This window comes from Boleophthalmus pectinirostris, unplaced genomic scaffold (assembly GCF_026225935.1).
Source record: "Boleophthalmus pectinirostris isolate CB_2022bp ecotype Guang Dong unplaced genomic scaffold, ASM2622593v1 HiC_scaffold_11, whole genome shotgun sequence".
In the NCBI taxonomy this organism is placed as follows: Eukaryota; Metazoa; Chordata; class Actinopteri; order Gobiiformes; family Gobiidae; genus Boleophthalmus; species Boleophthalmus pectinirostris.
Genome location: NW_026570994.1, coordinates 16647586 through 16672358, shown reverse-complemented (window position 1 = coordinate 16672358; position 24773 = coordinate 16647586). Strand labels below are relative to the sequence as shown.

Below are 24773 nucleotides of genomic sequence, written 5' to 3'. Positions count from 1 at the left end.
CTGATGTTCTTTTTGTTAATTGGTGTAACACATGGGGTCAATAAATGTATAAACAATCAATTATTTATTGCACGAAGTGTATTCTTGTCTGTTTTTTTATTGTATTGTAAATAGGACTTGATCACAGAGAGCAAAAACCTGGTTATGTCAAAAGAGGGCAGGGGGGATATTAGTTTAGACCAGGCATGTCCAAACTATGGCCCTTGGGCCAAATGTGGCCCTCAGACAAATTTTTCTTGGCCCTCAGGCTTCCAGAAGAATTGGTCCAAATGACATTGCATCAATGAAAAAGTAACTTTTTATTGCAAGTTTGTTTTTTGAAAATCTACCTTGATAAAGCTAATATTTAATATTTAGTGTGTGGTTTTGAGGATCTTAGCATGAATAAAGACTACTATTGCAGCCACAGCTGACCTGGGGCAGACTGACTTTCATACTAGGCAATGTGGGTGAAGTGTCTTGCCTAAGGACATGACAGTTTTGTGACTGGCACCTGTTTTTCTCAGTAAATGGACAGACCTCACGTGAATGCTCAGAACCTCCAGAATTCACTCTCTGAGCTGCAGAGGCTGCACTTGCACTGATTCATGATTGGCTATAGGCACTGGGGTTTAGGTAAATACCGTTTAGATCAGAGAGAAGCAGTAGTGTTTAGATTTAAACACACTGGTTTTCAGCTTTGAAAGTGGCAACACAAATGAGAGATTTATGTGAAGTTCATTTTGCTTTCAAACTGGATATTCGTCTTGAACCAAAACACCAAATTATAATAACTTGGCTGACATGTTCAGTGTTGTTGTAATTAAAATTAAATCAGCATTATAATTCTTATCAGTAAATAGACCATTCTCATATATTTTGGAAATGTTCTAATATTACCGTATTTTGGGAAACGATGATGTGATGTGTCCCTTTGTCACCTGAACTGGTCTATCTGTGCAGTTTCTCAGAAGACATTACTCACCAAAGCCATATAATCTGTTCAAAGTGATGTCATTAGCTGCCAAAAAATCAATAACTAGGATTTGGGACACAACTACCGTGGTGCACTTAAAGGATTAGTGGACATCTGCAATAAAAAAAAACAAACATCTATCTAATGGAAAAAATAACTCAGACTGAGATCGCAAGAAGCACAAATGAAGAAGAAATGGGAAAAACGGACATTATATTTGCAAAAGTAGACTATCCTGGTGTCATCTAGGCTCCTGTTTTTGTTTTCTGACTTACTTTTTCTTGTTATACTTAACCAATAAAAACAAAGTGACCAACAAAAAAGTTCTAATTTGACTTGAGCATGCTAAAAAATGTTTGCAAACATAAATAAAATATAAAAAACATAGTACACATGAGGATATTAATGAGGATATCTAAATGTTACACAGTGTAAATTAAACTTTTTTTTTTAAGTACAGCAGGTAACTCAGGTTAAATAAAGATATAATAAACATGGTTTTTTTTTTTTTCAAAGCTTTATTTAAAAAAGAGGCAACTGATTAAAAGCCATTGACAATTTACAGAGGATTTTGAAAAAGACAAAATGTTGAGCAGTTTTTATTCCTATTGAGGTTCAACACTAGCACTAAACAGTAAATCTACAGTCCCTACATGAGCTCTCGAGTCCTTCTGTAAAACCAAGGCTGTAATCAACGCTGAATACATGATTAAAGGTGCACTGCGGAACTTTTCTGGTGTAGAGTCCGCTTATTACTTGTCAAACAGGCGGCGGAAATGCAGTGCACCTTTAAATGAAAAACAAAATGCATAATATTAATAAACAACAACATTAATGCGCTTGCTTGTATAAAATAAAATAAAATAAAACTTCACGACCAAATGTTAGCCAAAACAAGTTAAATAATGTTAGAATTTATTGCAGTTAAAATTTCAAAACAGTGACGACACGAAAACGATACAAAAATTAATATTAAAAGTGCAATAAAATATAAGTTACTCACGTTAGCTGGGATTAAGCAGTGGTTATACGGAATAGTTATGTTGCAATACTTCTTTACACAATAAAGATACACTGCGTAACTTTTCTGGTAGTTTCCAAGGAAATGTTATTGTTTTGCCCGGAATGTTCCACAGTATGGCATTAAGGGATCTACAAATTTTTGCCTCTTTACTCTAGAATTACTCATTTACATTGAGTTAGTCTAATTAACTTTATTACTTATCTTGACTTTATTCAGATTGTTTAATTAAGTCATTATTTTTGCTTTCACTTTAATTCGCCTCAGCTCTAAACTTGTCTGTCTCCATGGAAACAAGCAGATAGTGCCACCATCAGGCCAAGTTACTCATCAGATCTGTGGAGAGGCGACCCAGCTCATGTTTTCCAACTGTTTTTGAGCTGTAGAAACACCTGTAGTTAATCCGTGTATCATTCGTTCATTAATTTTTCAATATAAAACCAAAAATAGGAAAATGAAAAAACAACTACTTTGTTCATTATTTGTCTCCAAAACCAAAATGAAAAAGCAAATAATGATTTGGGTTTTTTTTTTTTTTCAGTTTTCAATTTTGTGTTAAAATGAATAATGGAAAAAACAGATAACAGATGTTTCCCATTTACGTGACTTAAACTGCGATGCCGGACTGAACCAGGACTGAATCAGGACTAAACCAGGTCCGGGACCAGACTAGAACCAGACCGGGACTGCGACCAGGATTTAGACCAGGACCAGGCCGGGACTGAGACCGGGACTGAGACCGGGACTGAGGCCGGGACTGAGGCCGGGACTGAGGCCGGGACTGAGGCCGGGACTGAGGCCGGGACTGAGGCCGGGGCCAGACCAGGACCAGACCGTGATTGAGACCGGGACTGAGACCATTACGAGACTGGTACGAGACCGGGATCAGACCAGGACTGAGACTGGGACCAGACCGGGACCAGACCAGGAATGAGACCGGGACCATACCGTGATTGATACCGGGACTGAGACCAGGACTGAGACTGGGACCAGACCAGGGCCAGACCGGGACTGAAAACGGTTAGTCCTGGTTTAGTCCTGGTTTAGTCCTGGTTCAGTCCGGCATCGCAGTTTAAGTCCGGAAGTTGTTTTTTAGTTTTCTTATTTTTGGTTTTACATTGAAAAACGAATGAATGACACATGGATTGTTGTTGAATAAATGCAGTCTAGGTTGGTTTAAAGCAACACAGTGGAACATTCCAGGTAAAGAAGCAACATTTCTATGCAGAAAAGTTACGCAGTGCACCTTTAATATGATGGATTTGATCATGGCCGGATAATTGCAAGTATCAGACAACAGTTAATAGTAAAAATGTACAAACTAATATCAGTCTACCTGTAATATTCACTAAATCTGAGTTTGTTTTCTTTTGCTATACCTTTTTTATTCCCAATTTCTATAAGCTTTGACACAATATTTGCTCTATCTAACCAAATACGGCATAGAAAGCAAAATTCAAAGCTAAACCTGAATTCAAAACTTAAGTGGTTTCCCCTCAAAATATACTGATTCAAATGCCTGAGATCATATGGCTGAAAATCTGCATTAGAAATTATGAAACTTCAAATAAATATGTACAAAAATGGCTTGCATGGACTCAAATTAACATCTAGCTTATACATAAGGCCCCATACAACCACACACCACACACAAAACCTGAATAATCTTCAGTTGAATTTGGTAACAGGATTCGCTTGGCAAAACAGGTGCATGCTGGGAATTGTAGTTTGAGATCATGCAAACACGGCCCTGGCAATGGACGGAAATAGGAACACACCTACTACATTTGTGCAACAGTCAAGTCAGAGGTCCTATATTACATCAAAATTATTCTTTTTGCGAACTTTAAGCCGTCTTGTGATGTTATCTCGTCAAAAACAGACCTGGAGTTGTGTTTTGTTTGAGTAATCGTGCATTATTCATCAGACAAAACACAACTCCAGGTCTGTTCGTGACGAGGAAACAACATTATAACACAGACCAGAAAATTAGGACCCGTTAAATTATCAATACTGGCAGGGCTGTCTCAACTTCGTATACTGTTGTTACATCAAAATGGCAGAGTTTTAAGACAGTTTTAAGAGAGTTTTAGTGGCGTTTTAGTGGGGTATAAGGCTAGTTCAGGCCTAGAACTAAAGCTTTTCGAACCTATTATGAAACCGACCAGTCTAAATAATTCATATGCATTGTTCTACTTGCTTTTTCTTTCAAAATCACCCATATCTCTCACACTCTTTCGCTCTCTTCTGTCTCTCTTCTGTCTCGCTCCTCCTCCTCTCTTTCTGTCCTCCTCCTCTCTTCCCCCTCTCTCTCCCTCCTGTCGCTCTATCTCCTCTCTCTCTTTCTCGCTCCTCCTCCTCTCTCCCTCTCTCTTCTCCCCGTCTCCTCCGCTCGCTCTTTCTGTCCTTCTCTCTTCTCCCTCTCTCACCCTCCTATCGCTCTCTCTCTCTCTCTCTCCTCGTCTCTCTTCTTTCTCTCTCTGGCCTCCTCTCTTGCTCCTCCTCCTCTCTCTCTCGCCTTCTTCTCTCCTCCTCCTGTCTCTCTTTCTGTCCTTCTCTTTCTCACTCCCCTCTCTCTTCTTTCTCTCATCTGTGTCGCTCCTCTGCTCTCTCTCCTCCCTGTCTCCTCCTTTCACTCCTCCTCTTGCTCTTCTGTCTCTCTCCTCCACTCTCTCTCTCCTCCCTGTCTCCTTCTCTCTCTCTCCCTCTTTCTGTCCTCCTCTCTCTCTCTCCGTCCCCTCTTTCGTCTCCTCTCTCTCTCCTTTATTAAACTTCCTCAAACCATCACATCCTTTCATTTCGTCTCTCTTCTTCTTTTTTAACTAGACAAACCAAGTGTAATTTTTAACTTTATCTAAGTAAAAACACGCGAGCTTCTAACGTGGAAGCTAAGGCCATAAAACTAGCAAATATCTACATAAAGACAAAGCGGCTTCACCACTAAAAACATGTAATAAAATTGTGCTTTAAATTTAGGTTAAAAACAGGGGAATCCATTTGAAAAACATGATTCTTTTTAGGGCTGCACAATATATCACAAAATTATCAGATAATGTTAAAAACTGATCAGTTTTACTGTTGTTTTTTGTATATAAATTTCATATATTTTTCACAATTTTTCAGCACAAATTTAGACTTGTTTTTGGTTTAGTCTTTGCTTCAGACACTCAATTCTCCACAATTCTGACCTGTATTTTGGCTTATTTTTGTTTCTGCTTATCTTCGTGGGCATAAATGAAGCCATAAAAAGTGTAGTTATGTTAAATTGAACCTTATTTTTTCAGTTTTTATATATATTGTGCAGCCCTTTTGTTTGTTTTCTTATGTGGTTGGATGTTACGGGGAATAAAACTTTAGGATTTGGTAGTGGGAGGAGCGCTGCCCAACCCAGGGTGGCGCCTTCGTTCCTTCAAGTTGCCCCAGGGCGGGGGAGGAATGGCGAGGGAGGTGGGGTGCTGGGGCAGATGACCTGACGAGGACTTCCCTGGTTTGGCTCCGATTAACGCGGGCAGGCTTTGGTTACGCCTCAGCCCATCCAGTAAACTCCCTCCACCCGCGGATACAAAAGTCGAGTCCTGTCTTGCCGATTCGCTCTGTAGGACTTTCTTGAATCCTAGTTTACGTAGCCGCTCAACAATACCCATGTGGTCGAGTTTTGGGGGTGGAATTTGAGGCGGCGGGTCTTGCAACGGGCTCGGTAAATTCGGATGAGGCGCTCGCCCCAAATTCAAACCATAAACATCTTGGAGGATCAACTCTGCCGGTCGAGACGCTAAGAAATTGTCCACGGGGCGATCGGTCGGGGCAGGAGAGGGCGCCGGAGATTGAGAAGGGGAGTTTGGAGGCGTGACGGGGAAAAGGCGAAGAACAGGAGGGCGGGTTTTAGGTTTCGGTGAAAGGGGAGGAGGCGGGAGAAGAGGAGGAGGGGGATTTTCAGTGGAGACTTGAGCGGAAATGCCGCGTTCCAAGACGAGTTTTGCCAAGCTGCCCGTAGGGGGCGCAACAGGGCGGCGAGGGGGGAAGGAGTCGCCCAAGCTGAGTCTGCAGGGGGTCACTGGGGTGCTAGGGCCGGTCCGCATCGAGCTGGGGGTGTTGGCAAGAGAAGACTGGGAACTGGAAAACAAAATCATAAACACATTTAACTTTATAACTCTTACGATAGTGATTCTCTAAATATAATCTTGGATTAGGGGTGTACAAAAATATTGAAATATCGATATATCGTATTGTTTAATTTGATGATACAGTATCAATATCGTGGGCTGCTGTATCGATATATCACCAAAATTATATTTTTTTGTATATTTTACTAAAGAATTTTGTGAAAGAGCTACAGTTGTGTTGCTTGTTTGGAGAAAGTTCACTTGTTTACATGTTACACTTTTACAGTTACAGTTTACAGTTTTGAGTGGGTGTTTTTCACATGAACTTAGTGGTTTAATAATGACTTTTTAGTATCACAGCCCTGATTTAGCCTTTGATTTTTACAGAACCGTATCGAATTGTTTTTAAATATATCGAATCATATTGAATCGAAAGTGCACTGTATCGAAAACGGTATTGTATTGTGGCCTATGTATCGAAGTATGTATCATATCGGTAACTTCTTAATGGCACTGCTAAAAAAAACTTTCAAAAAAGGTTGCATTTATTTTAGTTTCAATTAATTTGCAGTTATTTATATATGGGTTGAAATATGGTGACTGGCTGATTGTTTTATTCATTTAAATCTAATAAAAGCTTGATAGTTTGATGTAATAATGTCTTTGTCTTTCTTACTGATATGTCTGAATGTCTGTTAGACTTTAATCTAAGCTTTTTTTTTGTGTCACCATGGTAAAGGCTGAACAATCCATCAAAGAGATACATGTAGAACACCCCCAGCATGATGTCCCTGCAAAGTATCAATAAAGAGGTATTTCCGTATGTGTGTTGGAGTCTGTATAGCCCATATAATGATTATTAAAGTATGACAACGATCATTTTTGTAATCGATTAGTCCATTTAACGTTGCAGACCTACAATATACCCATGTGAATCAACAAAAATTAAGAAATAACAAATCCCACATAAAAAAAAGACTAATCCCAGGCTCCCACACAGTGACTGACCAAGATGAGACACTTGCATGGAAAAAAATCATCCATACTTTGAACGTCCCTCTGTATAAACCACAACCAAGCCTTTCTGTGATGTCTTTAATGGATTATCATACATTGTTATTTATATAATATTTAGGGGTTTTACCTGGAAGTAACTTGTGTGACGTCGGTCGGGTGCAGGATTCGACAGGTGGTGAAGGTGTAGGTGGAGAAAGTGGAGCTGTGACTCTTTCCTGGGTTTTGCACTGAGGAAAAAACATAACATAATGGTTGTAATTGCATCTTATTCAATTTGTAATTTCACATAAAACTTCAATAAACTGGTAATTTTATTTTCACACATTTATTATTTTAAAGCCAGAGCAATTGCAGCTCTAACTTACTTTAATTGTTTCTATGGAGAACATTTCAAAGTATCGTTTTAACTTTCTATAGCCATCAAATCAAGATACATATTATAGCTTTAAAAGTGAAGATAGTTCTATTTAAATCAAAACATTTTAAATTTTTTTAAAAATTCATACTTTTTTGGGGGAGACATATTAATTTATGCCTAATATTTGTATTATAGAAAAATGTTAAATGAGGAGGAATTAAGTACCGTATTTTTCGGACTATAAGTCGCACTTTTTTTCATGGTTTGGGTATTTCCTGTGACTTATACTCTGATGTGATTAAAATTTTCACACTAACAGCCTCAAGAGGGCACTCTAGACTTGTGTGCCAGTATCTGCTAGTCCTATTATTCCTGTTCCACTGTCACTGTCATTTTTTTCTTCTTCATTAAGCATTTTTTGGCTGGTGCGACTTATACTCCGGAGCGACTTGTAGTCCTAAAAATATGGTAATTAGTAATAAGGAATAATTCAATAATATATTTAACAGTAAAAATAAATAATTTACCTGATGAAGTAGTCACTATAATCTTGTCATTTGATTGGCTGGTTCCTGATGATGTCGTTGGAATGCTGTGTGCTGATTGGTTCTCTGCTTGGACACTTGTTGTCGCCGCAACTTTCGACGATGACGGGAGATTCGGCGAAAGAGGCGGTACAGGAAGCGGCGGGACAGACAGCTTCCTCTCCCTCCGTTCATCGGGCGTGGACGTGCATCTGACTTTAAACGTGATCCCTCCCTCTTCCTCATCCTCCTCTTCGTCTTTGCCCAGTTCGGTCGCTCCCTTTTCCAGAACGCCCCGACTCCTCCCCTCGTTATCGTCGTCCTCTTCCATATCAGAGAGATGGTAAACGCCGTCCTGGGTGAGCGGGCGGTAACCCTTGGTAACGACTCCGGGGTGAGGGTCCAAGATGGTCGCCAGGTGAGGTTTGGCGAGCTGCTGCCAATGGTGAAGAGTCAAGGAACCTATAAAACAAATAATACAACAACAGTTTTATAACAAGGAACTTTAACACAGGAGTCATTAATTTAACATGAAATTATTGTTATTTTTGGTTTAAAGATGCTCTACACTTGTAACTTTTCTGGTGGGTGATGGAGGTCAATAAATAAATAAAATGAGATGTTGAGTTTAATGCCATACTAAGCAACATTTTGTACAAACTATTAAAATCTCCAAGGTGATAAGCAATAAAACCTCCAGAAAAATTACCTGATGAACCTTTAATCTTTCAGCTTCATTCAAATATTATATATTTTGAATGAAGAACAGTCCAAAAATCTTGCACAAAACAGGAAAACCAATCAATGAATCACATAAAAATAAACAAAACAATCTCCTGTACCTTCCATGGGTTTGACTATCTGCAGTTTCTCTGGGAGGAAGGTTTTGAACACGGTGGAGCCGATGGAGAGCTCCGAGAGGTTTGAATACGAAGACATGACGCTGCCCATGGGGGAACTGCAGCCGCTCGCCTCGCCGTCGCCCTCTGCTGCCAGCGCTTGGAGCTTCCTCTCGCGCTCGGACTGAAAGAACTGCTTCTCGCACAGGAAGTTGTGTCTCCTCAAAGAAAGTCTGTGCAGAGCCTTGGTCAGGTCATTACTCCCGGGACAACCAGGCAGACCCATCTTCACCTCCTCTCTGAAAAAACATATGACAAGTTCGATAATTAAATCTGGTTTCATAAAGGCCTGTCACCGTTATAGTGCGTTCACACCAGAGCGTCAAAGCATCCAGTTTGTATGTAAAGTCAATGTGTCAATGCGTCTAGGGCGTCCTGTGTTTTTGCTGAGTTTTCAGGCATCAGCGCAGCGTGATTCAAGGCATCAACACCAGAAAGTTGAAAATGCTGAACTTTTCGTCAACCAGTTAGGAACTAGTATCCAGTGATGCAGCGACGTTATTATCAGAAAGACAGAGAAAGACTCGAGAACTGGAGCAGGAGTCACACACATTAGCGGAGCATAAATATATACGCCACAATCACCGAGCGGATCGCGAGGACTACACCAGAACCGGACCATGACCACATGGCTCATTTGCATAAACTATAAGCACCAGAGAAAAAAACAGCTTTCTCCTTGTGCCGGGGAGGGGGAGCGCACACAGAAAAGGCAAACAAGCGAAGCGTCAAAATCAGAATTAAATATAAGCATTATATTGATATATATATAAGATATGTCACAAATTAATTTTGTGTTTAAAAAATATCTCGATATATTTTAAATATCAAGATATCACCCACCCCTAACTAGAGTTATGTTTTGTTTCATTCACACATGTTTGAGTAATCATTTAGTATTAGTCTGTCTACATCTCCAAAGCTCAAAATGCTCCGTTGTGATGTCATGCAGTGGTAGTTTTCAAGTTAACAGCTAGAGTTTAAACACAGTGGAGCACTTCCTGTATTACAACATGACATTACAAGGTGAAACAGAGAGTTTTGAGAGAAGACCTCAGCCTGAATATGAAACAAAACATGACTCTACTTATTAAAAATCTTTAAAACAGCCAAATGTTCCCAACTATTACAAAGAAAATGTAAACACTGACCACAAAAAATGATCTAAGTTGAGGCTGTAATTATCGTGACAAGGCTGGGTTCATACATCTATAATTATATCACGGCTCGTGTAAATTGAAAAAACAGGAAATACCCCAAATGTAAAAGTCACTCTTTCTGTGTGGTACGTACGTGGAGGGGAGGGGCTGTGCGGTCATCACCAGAGAGCTGCCCGACCCGGGGATGGGCGGCACAGCGGAGGGGGGCCTGGACGAAGCTGCTGCGTTTAAGGAGCGAACCGTCTGGAAAACTCGCTTCTGGGAAATTCTACAATAAAACACACGAAATGTTCTATGAGACATATTTACAGATCTATATAAAAACTTAAAGGTTTTACTCTTTTTTATTTTAATTTATTGTGATGTGATGTTGTTGCTTTGCTTGGAATGTTCCATATTGCCCTGGAAACAAGTGCCCGGTCCTGGTCTTTTCCCGAAACGACATAAAACCTTCAGCGGCGTAGATCAGCGTATATTTATGTATTCTCTGCTAATGATACTGGATCAGTCCTGGTCTAGTCCTAAACTAGTCCTCGTCTAGTCCTGGTCCAGTCCTGATCGAGTCCTAATCTAGTCCTGATCTAGTTCTGATCTAGTCCTGGTGATCGGCTCTGTGATTGGAACGTATATATTTATACGCCGCTAATGTTTGTGGCTTTGTGGCAAAAAGTTCAGCATTTTCAACTTCTGACGCCAACTCTCTAGACGCGCCTAGAGTGTCGACGCCTAAATGCTCAAGATGCCAGATTTGCGTTGCGCTGGCGCCCAAACACAAAGTGGAAGCTGGACACAAAATGGACGAATTGACTCCCCTGTCTGAACGGGCCTTCAAACTTCTGAACATAAACTCAGGCTAAGCAACATCATCTCCATGGAGACAAGCAAGTGGTGCACTCTCCATCAGAAAAGTTGCATAGTGTACCTTTAAACAGTTCAACAAAAAAAGTACCCATTTGTCTGTTTTTATAGCCGTTCATTTCATTATGTATTTTCTCACCTTTGGTCCTCGTAAGCCGTTTCTTCATCTATGCTCAGCTCTCTCCTCATGGTGCCTTCGATTTCAGCTGCCAAAGAGTCCTATTCAACACAAAAAAAGAATTTAAATTACACAAACACAAACCAAAACCCCAAACCTGAGCCGTGTAAAGTTCTTTATCTCTCACCATGGGGTAAAGACCGTAGTGTCTCCTCATCCCAGAGAACGGACTGTTTTTGTTCCTCAGTTCTTTGATTTCTTCCTGCGATTCGTGAAGCATTTCCAAACACTCTGCATTTCTTTCAGTCACTTCTTTCAGCTGTAAAAACAAACACAAAAAATACTTCATAATCTATATATTTTTTGTAGGAATATTGTATTTTAATTGCTGTAGTTGCTTACCTCTGCGGTCAGTTGTCTTTGAGCATCTTTGGAGGCTTGTAAGTGGATTCGTAGCTCTTCCTTTTCTAAAGCAAGCTATAAAAACAATAAAATTAATTAGAATAAGAAAACTGTACAAGCAAATACAACATTTTCTTAACGCTCAGTACCTAATTTTGACAATAAATGGAAAATATTGGGATTGAGACTTGCATTTCTGAAGTTATATCTGATCTAAAAGAGGATTAATATGGAAAAGGTTGTTGTTAAAGTATGTCTTTGTCCAAAATATTCCACACTAGGGCATTTAATTTGTATATCTGCATAGAGGCGGTAAATTACAAGTCAGATCTGTGTAGAGGCAAGCCCATTCACAGTATGTAATAATATTTTAATGCATTTTTGAGCAATAAAACATATGATAAGGTAGATAAGTTTAATATAATACTGTTAGTATCAAAATAATATCTGATTCTCACCTCTTTTACTCTGTGTTGTAATTCTACGATTTGAGACAGGAGCTGAGCGATTTCCTCCTGATGTCGCACCAGCTCTTCGTTCTTTCTGGACAAATCTTCCGTCAGAGTCACCATCTGTGAATTGGACTCTCCTAAAAAAAATATATATATAAAAAATGAATACAAATGTACTTGCTAATTAAGACTGAATCAATCTTATTCACTTTACCTGCTTTTACTTATAATTTAAAGACATTTTATCTTGTATTAATTGAATAATATTGTTTTATATCTATTATTTTATTAACAAGTATCACTAGATCCCCCCTTACTGATTTTACTTTTATTTTTTATAAAGCCTGGAGTGTAAATGTTTAAATATATATGTGTAAATTGATTCTAAATGTCTAAATGTTGACTTACGTAGTTCTTTGACACAGTCGCTGACCAGCTGTTGCTCCTTCTCCTCGTAACTTATTGTGTCTCTTTTCAACTGAGATGCCTGAAATAAAAAAAGATTAAAAAAATAAACAAGAAGGTAAAAACCCACGAACAGTTTTAGGTCATACATAGGTCAAAACTTTACTCAATCCAAGTCTGAATTTCCGTACCTCAGATCTTAAGGCCAGGTTCTCCTCCTCCAGCTCTTGTAGTTTGTTCTGCAGATGTTCCAGTTGGCTGAGGGCTGCCGTTGCCGTGGAGACCGCTCCGAGAGGCGGGTTCTGTCGTAGCGGCGTGGAGACGCTGGAGTCCGTCTCACTCTCCTCGGACGCGATCGCCACCATCCGCAACAACTCGTCCTTTTTACAGAGCTCATGCTGCAGCTGGTTCACCTGGAGAGAGCATTAAAGGGTCTAAATTATGAGTTCTTCGTATTTAAATATTAGATTTTTTGTTTTTGTCCTCACTTTTTTGTTGTTTTGTTAAGTTCATGAATAAAAAATAATTATAATACATACTTGAAATTTACAAAAAAGCTTCTGCAACTACTTTTAGGCATCCTGGCATTAGTGAAAATTCTTCACTTTTATTGCACAGTCACCACATGTAAACTGGTTCTAAACTGGGATTAAATTCAGAACTAAACCTGGACTAGACCAAGACCACAATACAACTCACTTGACATGTTTTATTGTTCTTTTAGTTTGTATTTATTTAAGCTTTATTTAGCCAGGAAGGTTCCATTTCGATGCAGTCTCTCCTCTTCTCGGGAGTCCTGGTTTTGATCGACAAATAAGTAAGTTATATGCTAGTAGTCCTGGTTTAGTCCTGATGTAGACTTGATTTGGTTCTGCTAGCTTAGTCCTGGTCTAGTCGTGTTTTAGTCCCAGTTTTAGTTCCAGTTTTGATGTGATGTGAAAAGCTTCTGTGAACCGTGACAGCATTTAAGTGATTTTGTCAACATTTTAAAACAGATAAAAGTAGTTCCTACCTGGTCCAGAGCTTGAGCGAGCTGTTCTTCTATGGCCTCGTTTCGTTCCTGCAGAAGGTGGTTCCTCTGTAAAAGAGACTGACCGATCCTAGCAGCCAACTCCAGGTCTCTGTCCCTCTGCACAAACACAAAACACAAATAAATTACATTTGCTTAACCATCTACAACTTTATAACACAGTGTAAGTTATGTGGTTTCTGTCCCTCTGTTCTACCACAACACACAAATAAACTACTAAAAGGTTCTATATTGTGCAAAACTGACTCTATAAAAATGTTAAACATGTTTGAATGAAACAAAACAAAACTCCAGATATGTTTTTGATGAGGAAACATTACAACATAGATCAGAAACTATTGTAATAATGGACTCTTTTAATTATTGTAATCATCTACAACTTTATAACACAGTACAAGCTGTTTTTATCTTTTGCGTATTTTAATTATATTGTTTGTTTTTTTTTTATGTGTATTCTTTTTATAGACTTTAATTGCTTATAATTGGACCCTTCTTATTCACTTTTCCTGCTTTTACGTATAATTTTAGAATATTATAATTTCACAGTGCAAGTTATGTTGTCTTCTTTGTCTTGTATTAATAGGATAATATTGTTTTCTATATATTTTTTTTTATATACGCACATCATTGAATCCCCCTTTCCTAATTTTACATACCATCTTGAGAATTTTGGAGAATAAATAAATGTCTATGTGTCAATTTATACCAAAAATATGAATCTAAAAATCCCAAATCTAGTCTAAAAACTCACCTCGGCCAAAAGATGAGTGACCACTTCGATGTCATTGTAGGTCTTGGTCATCTGCTCGACTCGGTCTGCACTGAGGACTGGAAGAAAAAGAAGAAAAAATATTAAAATTAGTTGCTGTAGAAATGCATTTGAGACACGCCTTTATGCAAAATTAAAGTGATGCTTGTCTGCAGTTTAGCAATCGCAATAGTCTTGAGTTTTTGTCTCATTTACTGAAATTCTTACCCACTTTTCTATTACATTAACCTTGAAGACAAAAGGTGCAAATTTAAAAAAATTCAAATATTAGTACTGACACTAATAAATGATTTTAATAAAAATCAAAACTGAAAGAAACCACAAAAATATGATAAAACTGGACCATTTATAATAGATTTTGCAGGGTCGTCATCTAAATCAGAAGACCGCATGGATATATTAAATAAACTATTCACATTTTGGGAAGAAAATGACTTATTTTGATTAAAAAGAGGGTTTCATTTTTAAAAATTCTTATCATGGTGGTACTTTTGCACACATATATTCTCCCACACAGGGTTTTTGTGTTTTTGGTGTTACGCATTCGGCATCTAACTCCATGCAACATTGTCTATACTATCTAGTTCAATAATAACAATAACAAAACTGCACCGGAGGAAGTGAAAGTGAACGTGGTAAAGTAAAAAGGAAGTGTGCAGGGAGATAGAGAGAATAAGAAGAGGAGAGAGAAATACCTTTAGTCAAGCCTGAGGAGCCTGAGTTAGAGTAAGAGCTGGGGTCCAAGGCAAGATACGCTGGAGAAAAGGAGAGAGTAAAGAAGGGTTAAGGAAATGAAGTAAAGGACAGAGGAAGAATCAAAACACAGAAACTTATACACAGTAGTTAAGCTTTTCATTGTGAGCCTTTATCTGATGGGGTAAAGTGTTTCATAATCTTGTAAATGTAAAGTAAGATATTAGATTTATTAGATTAGATTTTTTTTAGGGATGGGCATGATCATTAAGAATTTCGTCGCTCACGTTCAATTTTAATCGACAAACCGAACGTAGGTTTCAGTGGGTAGCGTAAGGAGATGAGGCTGCGTCTGACAGAACAAACACTGTCAAACAAAGAGCTAAGAGCAGCACTTACAATTTATGCAAATGAGCCAAGTTTTGTTTCTGTAAAACGTAAACAAATGTGCCAAAGCTGCATTAAACACATTATAATCTAAAACAAGCTGATGTGGCTCTACAGTGGTTATGTTTTATATGTTGTAAAGTTGAGTTTATTTATGCAGTTTAGTAATAGAAATGATTATAATTTTAATATAAAAACGTTAATGATTAATCGAAAATCAATCGTTAATTCTCCTGATGATCGATTAAGAAAATTTAATCGAATGCCCATCCCTAATTTTGATACAGTAATATCTAAAAAAAAATTAACAAAAGGAACTACATAGACCATGATCCTTTGCAGTTTCAGAGTAGTGTCCATGAAGAAGTAACAGTTAAATCTTAATTATTTGGATTATGATAGAACCAAAAGCCTTGCTGGGGCATTTTAAAATGAAAAAGTATTATATTTACAATTTTCTTGCAATGATATTTTGATAATATTGCATCTCTATTAGATTTGGGTTTTGATTTTGTGCATATACTCTTAGTTTTATTACAGCTGTTGCTTCTAGTATCTAGAACTGAGTATCGAGTTTTTCCCTCAATATCGAAATCGAGTTTAAAATTCTCGTACCGTGACAACGCCAATACATGTTATTACTTTAAATCTCAAACCAGAAGTGCGTGAACTTTCCAGCCTAGTTTCCCACTGGTCCTTGTAAATAGCAGACAGTAATTTGATGAAGGATTAAACGGTAAGAGACAGCTGCTGCATGTGCTCTTTCTAATGACGCGAGGCCCTCTTTGACCTGAAAATACGACCAGGTCATTTCTCTACCACAACTTCAGCTCAAAATATCCTCCCAGTGCTATATATATATTTACTCAGTGTTATATCTATAGCAACGAGCAGTATACAAGCTGGGTAATGTTTATATTTTGTCAGTACCAGTTCGTAGTTAAAGGTACACTGTGAGTCATTCCACGCCCTTTCAACAAATGGCCCACGCACTTCAATCTCAAAAAATGTTGAAAAAATTACCAAATAGTCCTTTACTATCATGTACCAACCATGTGAAATTTTAGTGATTTTCGATCAACACTTTTTAAGTTACAGCTCAGCTTATGTCCATTTACGGGCCAAAAATTAGTGCTATTTTTTTCTCGGCAGTATTCACAGGTCGATATCTCCGTAAGTATCAGACACAGAGGGCTGAAATTTTGTAGGCTTGTGCTCCTCTACTCTGTGTTCAAATAGCATCGATTGAAAGTTTGGTATCTAAAATTATTGTCATTTTATATGAACTGAAAAAACATGTTCATTCTTGTGGCGTACCATTTTTAGCCCCTTTTTAAACCTACTTGTAGGTGTAGTAGACCCTTATTTTTTTTGAGAATTAAGATATGTATTAGGACTGTTAAAAAAAATCACCAAATGTTGAAAATTTGAAATAGGTTATGTGTGAGGGTCCTGTTAAAAACAAGAAAACGTAACATGGTCCGATTTTCACATGTAAATAAACATGTGAGTAGTGATAAAAAAAAAAAATTTAATAATTTTCTTTTGAAAGACCAAATATGTGTATTTTATGAAGCTCCTTCCATTTTTTAATTGTATCTTGAACATTTGACACAATGATTCCTTGCTTGGCTTAGAATGTTCCACAATATGGCCTTAAACTTTAAACGACCCCGCTTGTATCGGAGACAAATAACTTTAAAAATACATGCATTCTTACAAAGAGCGGTGTTCCCTCTTAACAGATCAGACCATTAACCTGCCCTAGTTGTGTCACCCGATTGTATCCATGGAGACAGATAAATTTAATGCAAAGCTGTGGGACATTCCAGTTACTCAACGTGGAAGGGTTAAGAAATAAAGACACGCCACCACTAAACACGGCTATCGTAGACTGTAGTGTCATAAAACGCATTTGATTGCTTTCTATCAGGCAGCTTGCACAACACAATAAAGATTTCTACGAAATCAAAATCAAACTATATATAATCATTTTTTCTTATTATTTAACACTGGAGTAATTAAAGGTGCAGTGTGCAACTTTTCGTTGAGGGTCCGTCGCCTGCTTGTTCCACAGTGACATTAAATATCTCTACTTTACATTTATTCAATTACAGGTGGTTTTATTGTTCAAAAATACCTAGAAAAACTGGCTTTTTAAATAAATAGTATTAAAATCAGTCACCCATAGTACAGTTTTACGTAGTACAGTGTATGCAGTATGCAATATGCAATACTCATGTAAAAGTATCACATGAGAAAATCTACTTAAGTAAAGTTTACGTACTTACTTTAATTAACTAAACACAAATCTGCAAACTACTACTACTACTACTACTACTAGTACCACTACTACCACACCTACTACTACTGCTACTACTACTCCTACTCCTACTGCTGCTGCAGCTACTACTGCAACTGCTACTACTGCTACTACTCCTACTGCTGCTGCAACTGCTACTACTGCTACTACTACTGCTACTACTACTGCTACTACTACTACTGCTACTACTACTGCTACTGCTACTGCTACTGCTACTACTACTGCTACTGCTACTACTACTGCTACTGCTACTGCTACTGCTACTACTACAACTACTTCTGCTACTACTGCTACTACTGCTCCTATTCCTACTCTTACTGCTACTACTACTGCTACTACTACTCCTATTGCTACTACTACTGCTGCTGCAACTACTGCTACTACTACTACTAAAATGTAAAAGAATTTCAGGCAGGTTTTGAGTTCTAATAAAGCTTCAACTGTAGTGATTTTGTACCGATTTGTGCAGAAACAACACATTTTTTGTAGCTGTTGTAATTGTTTGCTCAAACTGTGACCTTGATAAAAAAAATAAACTCTCAGTGCTTTCAGCTGGCCTCAAACTATGATAAAAAAAATACTTTAATCACAGTCTTATGTAGTACAGAGTCTGCAGTAGGCCTCTTCTCTGCATGTATATTCCCTCTTCTTTCCTGTAGAACTATCAGAGTTTATTTTTAGTCTCATGTCCGACGGGGAAGTGGAGCAAATGTATCATGAAGCAGCAATCTGACGCCTGCTTCAGTCGACCCGGTGCACGTGCAGGTTCAAGAACAAATAAAGGGCACGATTTAACGCTGTACTATGCAACTTTTCTGGTGGAGGGCTCCGCTACCGGCTTATCTCCATGGTGATGTGGACTTTTTATTAATTAGTTGCCTGGAATGCCCCACAGTGTGACATTAAGTTCATTTACCTCGAATGTATTCAGCTTTATCAAATCATAAACTTGGTATCTTGAGTTCTGTGTTTTTATTAGGGGTGTAATGATATCCAGGTCTCTCTGTGCGATATTTTCACAATATACATCTCACAGTACGATATTTATTGCAATATTTTGTGTGAATATGCTTCTTTTCCCACCTAAAATGCCTTGACAAGACTGAATCCAAAGAACTAAGACTTAAAAGTGTTAGAACTGTTATTTCTTCTTGTAGTCTACACTGAAATGGAGCAAAGGATCATGGTCTATGTAGTTCCCTCTGTTTTTTTTAACAATTTCTGCACCATAACTCTTCCACGATATTATTGTGAGAACTTTGACGGCACGATATCACGATATTTCTTTTTTTAAATTCAAATTTTTATTGACAGTCCAATAGCGATGACAGTTTCAAATCACAAATGTACTTTTTTTTTCTCCTTTCATCCTTTTTTCACTTCATATATCTCTCTATTATAGTACTGAAAACTTCTTCCTTTTTTTTTTTTTTACTTATTCTGTTAAAAATGCAAAGTAAAAAAAAAAAAAAAAAAAAAAACAAGAAAAAACTAATAATTGAACATTTGAGAAGCAGTGTTTTTTTTATGTTGGGGTGTTAATCAAATCTTTCCATGGTTTACCTTTCGTATTCCGATCTTTGTGTGAGTGTCAGTCTTTCCCGATATCACAATATTTCGGTGATTGTTACACCCCTAGTTTTTATTGTTCAAAACGAGCTTGTATTTTTACTGTGAGCGGGATCGCCTCTCCACAGATCTGCCCTGTAACTTGTCCCGGTAGTTCTCCCCATATATAAAAGTTTAAAGGTGCATTGTGTGACTTTTCTCCTTCGCTTTTGTTATTGCTTTGTCTGTAATGTTTCACAGTATGACATTAAACCTTTCTATCTTCACGGAGACCAAGTTACAGGTCAGATCTGTGGAGAGGCGACCCCGCTCACAGTCAGAATGCCTTTTTTTCTAAGTATTTTTGAGCTATAAAACAATAAAATTCAATAACTGTTGAACATTCATGCAAAACAATAAGTTCTTGCTGTGGTCCAAGGCAAGAGGGATGTCCGATGAAGGAAAAATAAATATGCTTTTGGACATCGGCCATCTGAGTGTACTATGCATTTTTTCACTTTTGTCTGGCTGCTCCTTGCATTTGCGCCTCTACAAGTTTTCTGTTTCTTTTGAAAAGCAAGTGACGCCAAAAAAGCGACATAATGCAGCTTTAAAACGAGAAAAACTAAAATATGCAAATTGAAAACGTCACAAAGGAGAGAAATAATGGAAAAGACGGGACTGTTAGACACATGTAATCTTTTTTGGTTTGCATATTCTGTTTTGTACACCCTAAAACTTTCTTAAAAAATAAAGTTATAAATAAAATATGCATGTGCTTGCTGACTGGAGGCAAATATTTACAAGCGTTGCTAATAAAAGTCACAAATTATTCTCGTTTTACAAACATTTTTAAGAATTCTAGCCCTTTTTTTACTAATATATAAAACGATAGCTGTAAATAGACTGCATATCACAATTACAACGCATTCTTTTCAATGTAAACATTTGCTTCACCCACTTCCTGGACCACATATGCCCCCTCTCTCCTCTTTTCTCTCTCTCTTCTCTCCGTTCTCATATTCCTCCTGACCTTGCAGACTGGGCCATACACTTTCTAACAATAGCTCATATGTCAAAACACACGCACACATATGCATTTAATATTTTAGTTTACTCACCCTCCACTGCGATCCGATCACACACATCTTCATTTTCTATGTTTAATCGTGGCATTTCTGGAGTTTGTCTGATTTGATAGCTTGTCCTAAGACTTGTTTAGCCCTGGTTTGCAAGTCCACTTAACTCTCCTCCTCCTCCTCCTCCTCCTCCTCCTCTCTCTCTCTCCTCTCCTTTACACAAACTAGGGCAGATAAATACAGAAGATACACACACAACATGGCAACGCAGCAGTGATCCCGGTTACCAAATACTGTATGCCTCTAGTATTTCTCTAGCTTCCCTGATAACTTGTTTAATTTTCAAGTTTACTTAACTTTCTTCCTCATTCTCTCTCCTTTACACAAACTAGGGCATACAAATACAGGAAATACACGCACAACATGGCAACGCGGTGATGCAGGTTGCCAAATAATATCTCTTCAGCATTCTATAGCCTCTCTGTATGACTTGTTGAGCTCTTAACTCTCCTTCTCCTTCTCTCTCCTTTACATAAACGTGGGCAGATAAATACAGGATTCACACACACAACATGGCAACGCAGCAGTGATCCCGGTTGCCAAATAATATCTCTCTAACATATTCAAACCCTGGTTACTAAGTCCACTTAGCTCTCTTCCTCCTTCTCCTTCTCTCTTCCTCCTTTTCCTTTACAAAAAACTAAGGCAGATAAATACAGGATATACACACAACATGGCAACACAGCAGTGGCGAAGAAGCAAAAATACTCAAGTAAAAGTAAAAGTATCACCTGAAAAACTCTACTTCAGTAAAAATATTAGAAGTACTCATTGAAAATTTACTTAAAGAGTAATGTAGTGATTTTGGTACAAATTTGAGCTGAATTTTGAAAAGAAACAACAGATTTAATTTTCTTTTTTTCAAGCTGTTTTTATTGTTTTCTCAAACTATGACTCTCAGCCTTTTCAGCAGGTTTCAAACTATAATAAACAAATATTTTTACTTTTCAGTCCTGTTTAAAAATGCAGTTGAGTAAAAAGTACAGATACATGCTCTCAAATGTAGTGAAGTAAAAGTTTAAAAATCTACTTAAGTAAAGTACAAATACCTGATATGTATACTTAAGTACAAGACTTTACTACTTTTACTTCCACCATGGCAACACAGTGATGCCAGTTGCCAAATAAAATCTCTCTAGTATATTTAACTCTGGTTTACAAGTCCACTTAACTCTCCTCCTTCTCTTTCTCTCTCCCTCCTTTCCTCTACACAAACTAGGCCAGATAAAAACAGGATATACACACAACATACTGGAGCAAAAATACTCAGGTAAAAGTAAAAGTATTGCATGAAAAAATCAGCTTAAGTAAAAGTATTAAAAGTACCTGTTTAATTAAAGATACGTAAAAATATTTTGCGATTTAGAGATCTAATAAAACTTCAAATGTAGTGATTTTGGTACAAATTTTAGCTCAGTTTTGAACAGAAACAACAGATTTTATTTTCTTTTTTCTAGCTGTTTTTATTGTTTTCTCAAACTATGACCTTGATTAAAAAAAAACAAAAAAAAACTGCCAGGCTTTTCAGCCTTTTATCTCAAACTATAATTTAAAAAAAAAAACACTTTCACTTTTCAGTCCACTTGTGTATAAAGTACAGATATCTGCTCTCAAATGTAGTAAAGTAAAAAGTATCGACCTTAAAATGCACTTATGCACAGTAAAGTACAAATACCTAATATTTATATTTAAGTACAGCACATTACTACAGTACAGTACTTTTACTTCTACAATGGCGACACAGTGATGCCAGTTGCCAGATAATATTTTTTAGCCTCTCTCCTCTCTTTTACATAAACCACTGCAGATAAATATACACACACACAACATGGCAACAAAGTGGTGCTGGTTGCCAAATAATACTTCTCTAAAGCATTTCTCTAGCCCCTCTGAGTTATTTAGCTCTGGTTTGTGAGTCCACTTAACTCTCCTCTCGCTCTTTCCCTTTCTCCCTTTTTTCCTTTACACAAACCAGGGCAGAATATAAAGAATAAAAGCAGGATATACACACACAACATGGCAACACAGCAGTGAAGCTGGTTGCCAAATATCCACAGTAAATCCCAGTTATTTCGAGACTAAGGATAAATGAATTGTCACGTGCTGAATGCATTAACAGACACACCATCTGTTGCGGTTGTCGTTGAGGGTTTGACCAATCAGAACATGACGAGCAGCAAAAGGTAGGAGGTGAATGTAGTGTGTTTGATAATAATAATAATGATATGTTTAGTTTATGACTTTATGACCGTATCAAATGGCAGAATCATAAAACAGCTTGGATAACAATATTACGACATATTTATATAGAGCTTGAGGTCAAAATAAGTCCACTGCATACTGTCAGCATCCGTTTATACAGCAGTTTAAGTCAGGAAGAGTGTGTTTGCATACTAGTTGTTGTTATCTTTACTGCGAAATTCAACTCTGGTCTCTGAGAATTGTAAAAAAGCTCTTATCGTGGTGAATAATTAAGAAGCTGTGAATGCATAAGGTAATTGAGGAATAACTCTGGACCACTGCGAACTGTTTGAAATTAACTAGTTCCGTCGTTTACGTTTTTTAAGACAGTAAAAATCAAGTACAGACTTTAAACAGAGTCAGCGTGACCTGTTTTTTAGCACAAAATTCATATGTTAATCCTGTTTTGTTTCTTAGTTTAGGTTATTTCCTGTATATATTTTAGCCTGTTTTGTTAATTCACCTTTTAATTAAACATTATTTAATTTATTCCATTTTACATCTTGGTTATTTTGTTACCTCCCTGACCCCAACGAGCTGAGTCATAATGCATTTTTCTGATCTATGTTATAATGTTGTTTCTTTATCAAAACCGGAGTTGTGTTTTGGTTCATTCACACATTTTTAACATGTAAACCTAAGGTAAAAGGAGTTGTTAACTTAAAAAAAATATCGTTTCATGACATCACGAGGTGGAACAGAGCATTTTGAGTTTTGGAGATGTAGACAGACTAATAAAAGAGTTACTCAAACATGTGTGAATGAAAAAAACACAACTCCAGGTCTGTTTGTGATGAAGTAACAACATTATAACATGGCTTAAAACAAAAAACAAAAAATAGTTTGACCACTTGAAGAGGAAAAGAGGTAAGTCTCATTTACTGAAAAGTTATTAGAAGATATATTGAGATGATTAACTAGTTTGTCGTCGTAGCAGTAGTAGTAGTAGTAGTAGTCATAGTAGTCATAGTAGTAGTACTGTGCATGTTTGTGTGCAGATAACAAATTCAGAAATCACTGACCCTTAAATTTCTAAACAAAGTATTTCCATGTAATGCTGACGCTTCCACTTATAAAAACCCGTTGAGCCAGTTAGACATTAGATGTCTGTATTACTGTAAATCTGACTCTTATCAACTCCCAGTCAGTCCAGGTATTGTTTAGAGTAGTTAAATTTTGCCAAGTCAAAATATTTTAGCTGAAGTTTAACGTTTGCGAAAGAAGGCGCTTGATTTGCCGGCTATTAATGTTCATAACTTGATTTACGGAGAAAATAAAAAGAATAATAACACCGGGATCATGTAGAGTGGGTTAATAGGAACATTTTAAGACCAAAATCACAAGTCTTGACAGCAGTTTTTCCATTTATATATACAATCTATGTTGATAACACGTGAATTGTATTAAAATAATTAATTTCCTTCAGGATAATAAAGTTTTTCTAATCTAATCTAATTGAGATTACATTGTGGGAGCTGCAGTGTGTTTGTTTTTTCTTTTGCACAATTTTTGTCTTTGGACCCAGCACTCTATTGCAACATTCATTGGATGTGCATCTGTGTGCTCTCTGTCTACGAGTAAAAAGTGAGATTCACATAGAAAAAATAATCAGATATTTTTTCTCACTCAAGATTTTTGGGCTCTACAGATTTTCAGGGTTATATATATTATAACAGATATCCATATTCTACAACTTAACCTCCTTTTTCTTCAGTTTGAGGTAGTCTCCGTTAAGGTTGTGCAAAAATATCAAACTATTGATGGGCTGCTGTATCGATATATCACCATATATTGGTATATTTTACTAAATTATTTTGTTACAGTGCTACAGTTTTTTTGGTTGTTTAGAGGAAGGAAACTCGTTTATGCAACACATTTGACATTTTCGCTGTTTTGATGATTAAAATTGGTGTGTTTCATATTAATTTTGCGCAAGAAGTGATTTAACAAAGACTTTTAGTAGCCTTTACTTTTTATTGAACAGTTTTGAAATATATTGTATCAAATGGTAAGTGTACTGCATCGAGATATGCATCGTATCGTGGCCTGTTTATCAAGATATGTATCGTATCATGGCCTATGTCTCGAGGTATGCATCGTATCGGCAATTTCTGAATGACATCCAGCCCTAGTTTCCCTATACACATCTAATCTGAACCCATTTTGTACTCACTCATGTATCTGAAGGTCTCCTCGGCTAACATGGGGGAGATGGCGCTGTGGGGGGCGGGGCCTTCTTCCGGCGAGCAGCTGGGAGAGACCACCCAGTCCTGACTGTCGGACAGGTACACGGAGCCCCCAGACCCAGAGCCCAGGGACCCTGAGCCGAAGTGCTTACTGCTGTTGCCCAGGCCTTCATCTGCAAAGAAAA

The 24773-nt window shown here is 37.5% G+C and overlaps 1 protein-coding gene across 4 annotated transcripts in view; it reads right to left on the bottom strand.

Moving 5' to 3' along the window:
• Nucleotides 1–1453: 1453 nt before the first annotated feature.
• trak2 (trafficking protein, kinesin binding 2) overlaps nucleotides 1454–24773 on the bottom strand; it is a 31053-nt gene continuing 7733 nt past the window's right edge. Inside the window, exons 3-18 of one of the 4 annotated variants that reach the window (XR_008633415.1) lie at nucleotides 24576–24761; nucleotides 14767–14826; nucleotides 14054–14130; nucleotides 13285–13401; nucleotides 12464–12685; nucleotides 12276–12354; nucleotides 11874–12004; nucleotides 11416–11490; nucleotides 11201–11332; nucleotides 11035–11114; nucleotides 10171–10305; nucleotides 8821–9116; nucleotides 7982–8440; nucleotides 7224–7323; nucleotides 3934–6089; nucleotides 1454–3860 (exon numbers count right to left, since the gene is read on the bottom strand). Coding sequence is in view for 2 of the 4 variants with exons in the window: in XM_055163265.1 (XP_055019240.1) it covers nucleotides 5330–6089; nucleotides 7224–7323; nucleotides 7982–8440; nucleotides 8821–9116; nucleotides 10171–10305; nucleotides 11035–11114; nucleotides 11201–11332; nucleotides 11416–11490; nucleotides 11874–12004; nucleotides 12276–12354; nucleotides 12464–12685; nucleotides 13285–13401; nucleotides 14054–14130; nucleotides 14767–14826; nucleotides 24576–24761 (2909 nt within the window). In the remaining 2 variants the exon portion in view is untranslated. Of the gene's footprint in view, nucleotides 6090–7223; nucleotides 7324–7981; nucleotides 8441–8820; nucleotides 9117–10170; nucleotides 10306–11034; nucleotides 11115–11200; nucleotides 11333–11415; nucleotides 11491–11873; nucleotides 12005–12275; nucleotides 12355–12463; nucleotides 12686–13284; nucleotides 13402–14053; nucleotides 14131–14766; nucleotides 14827–24575; nucleotides 24762–24773 lie in introns of all 4 variants that reach the window. The other 3 variants (XR_008633414.1, XM_055163265.1, XM_020939100.2) reach the window with 3 other exon arrangements.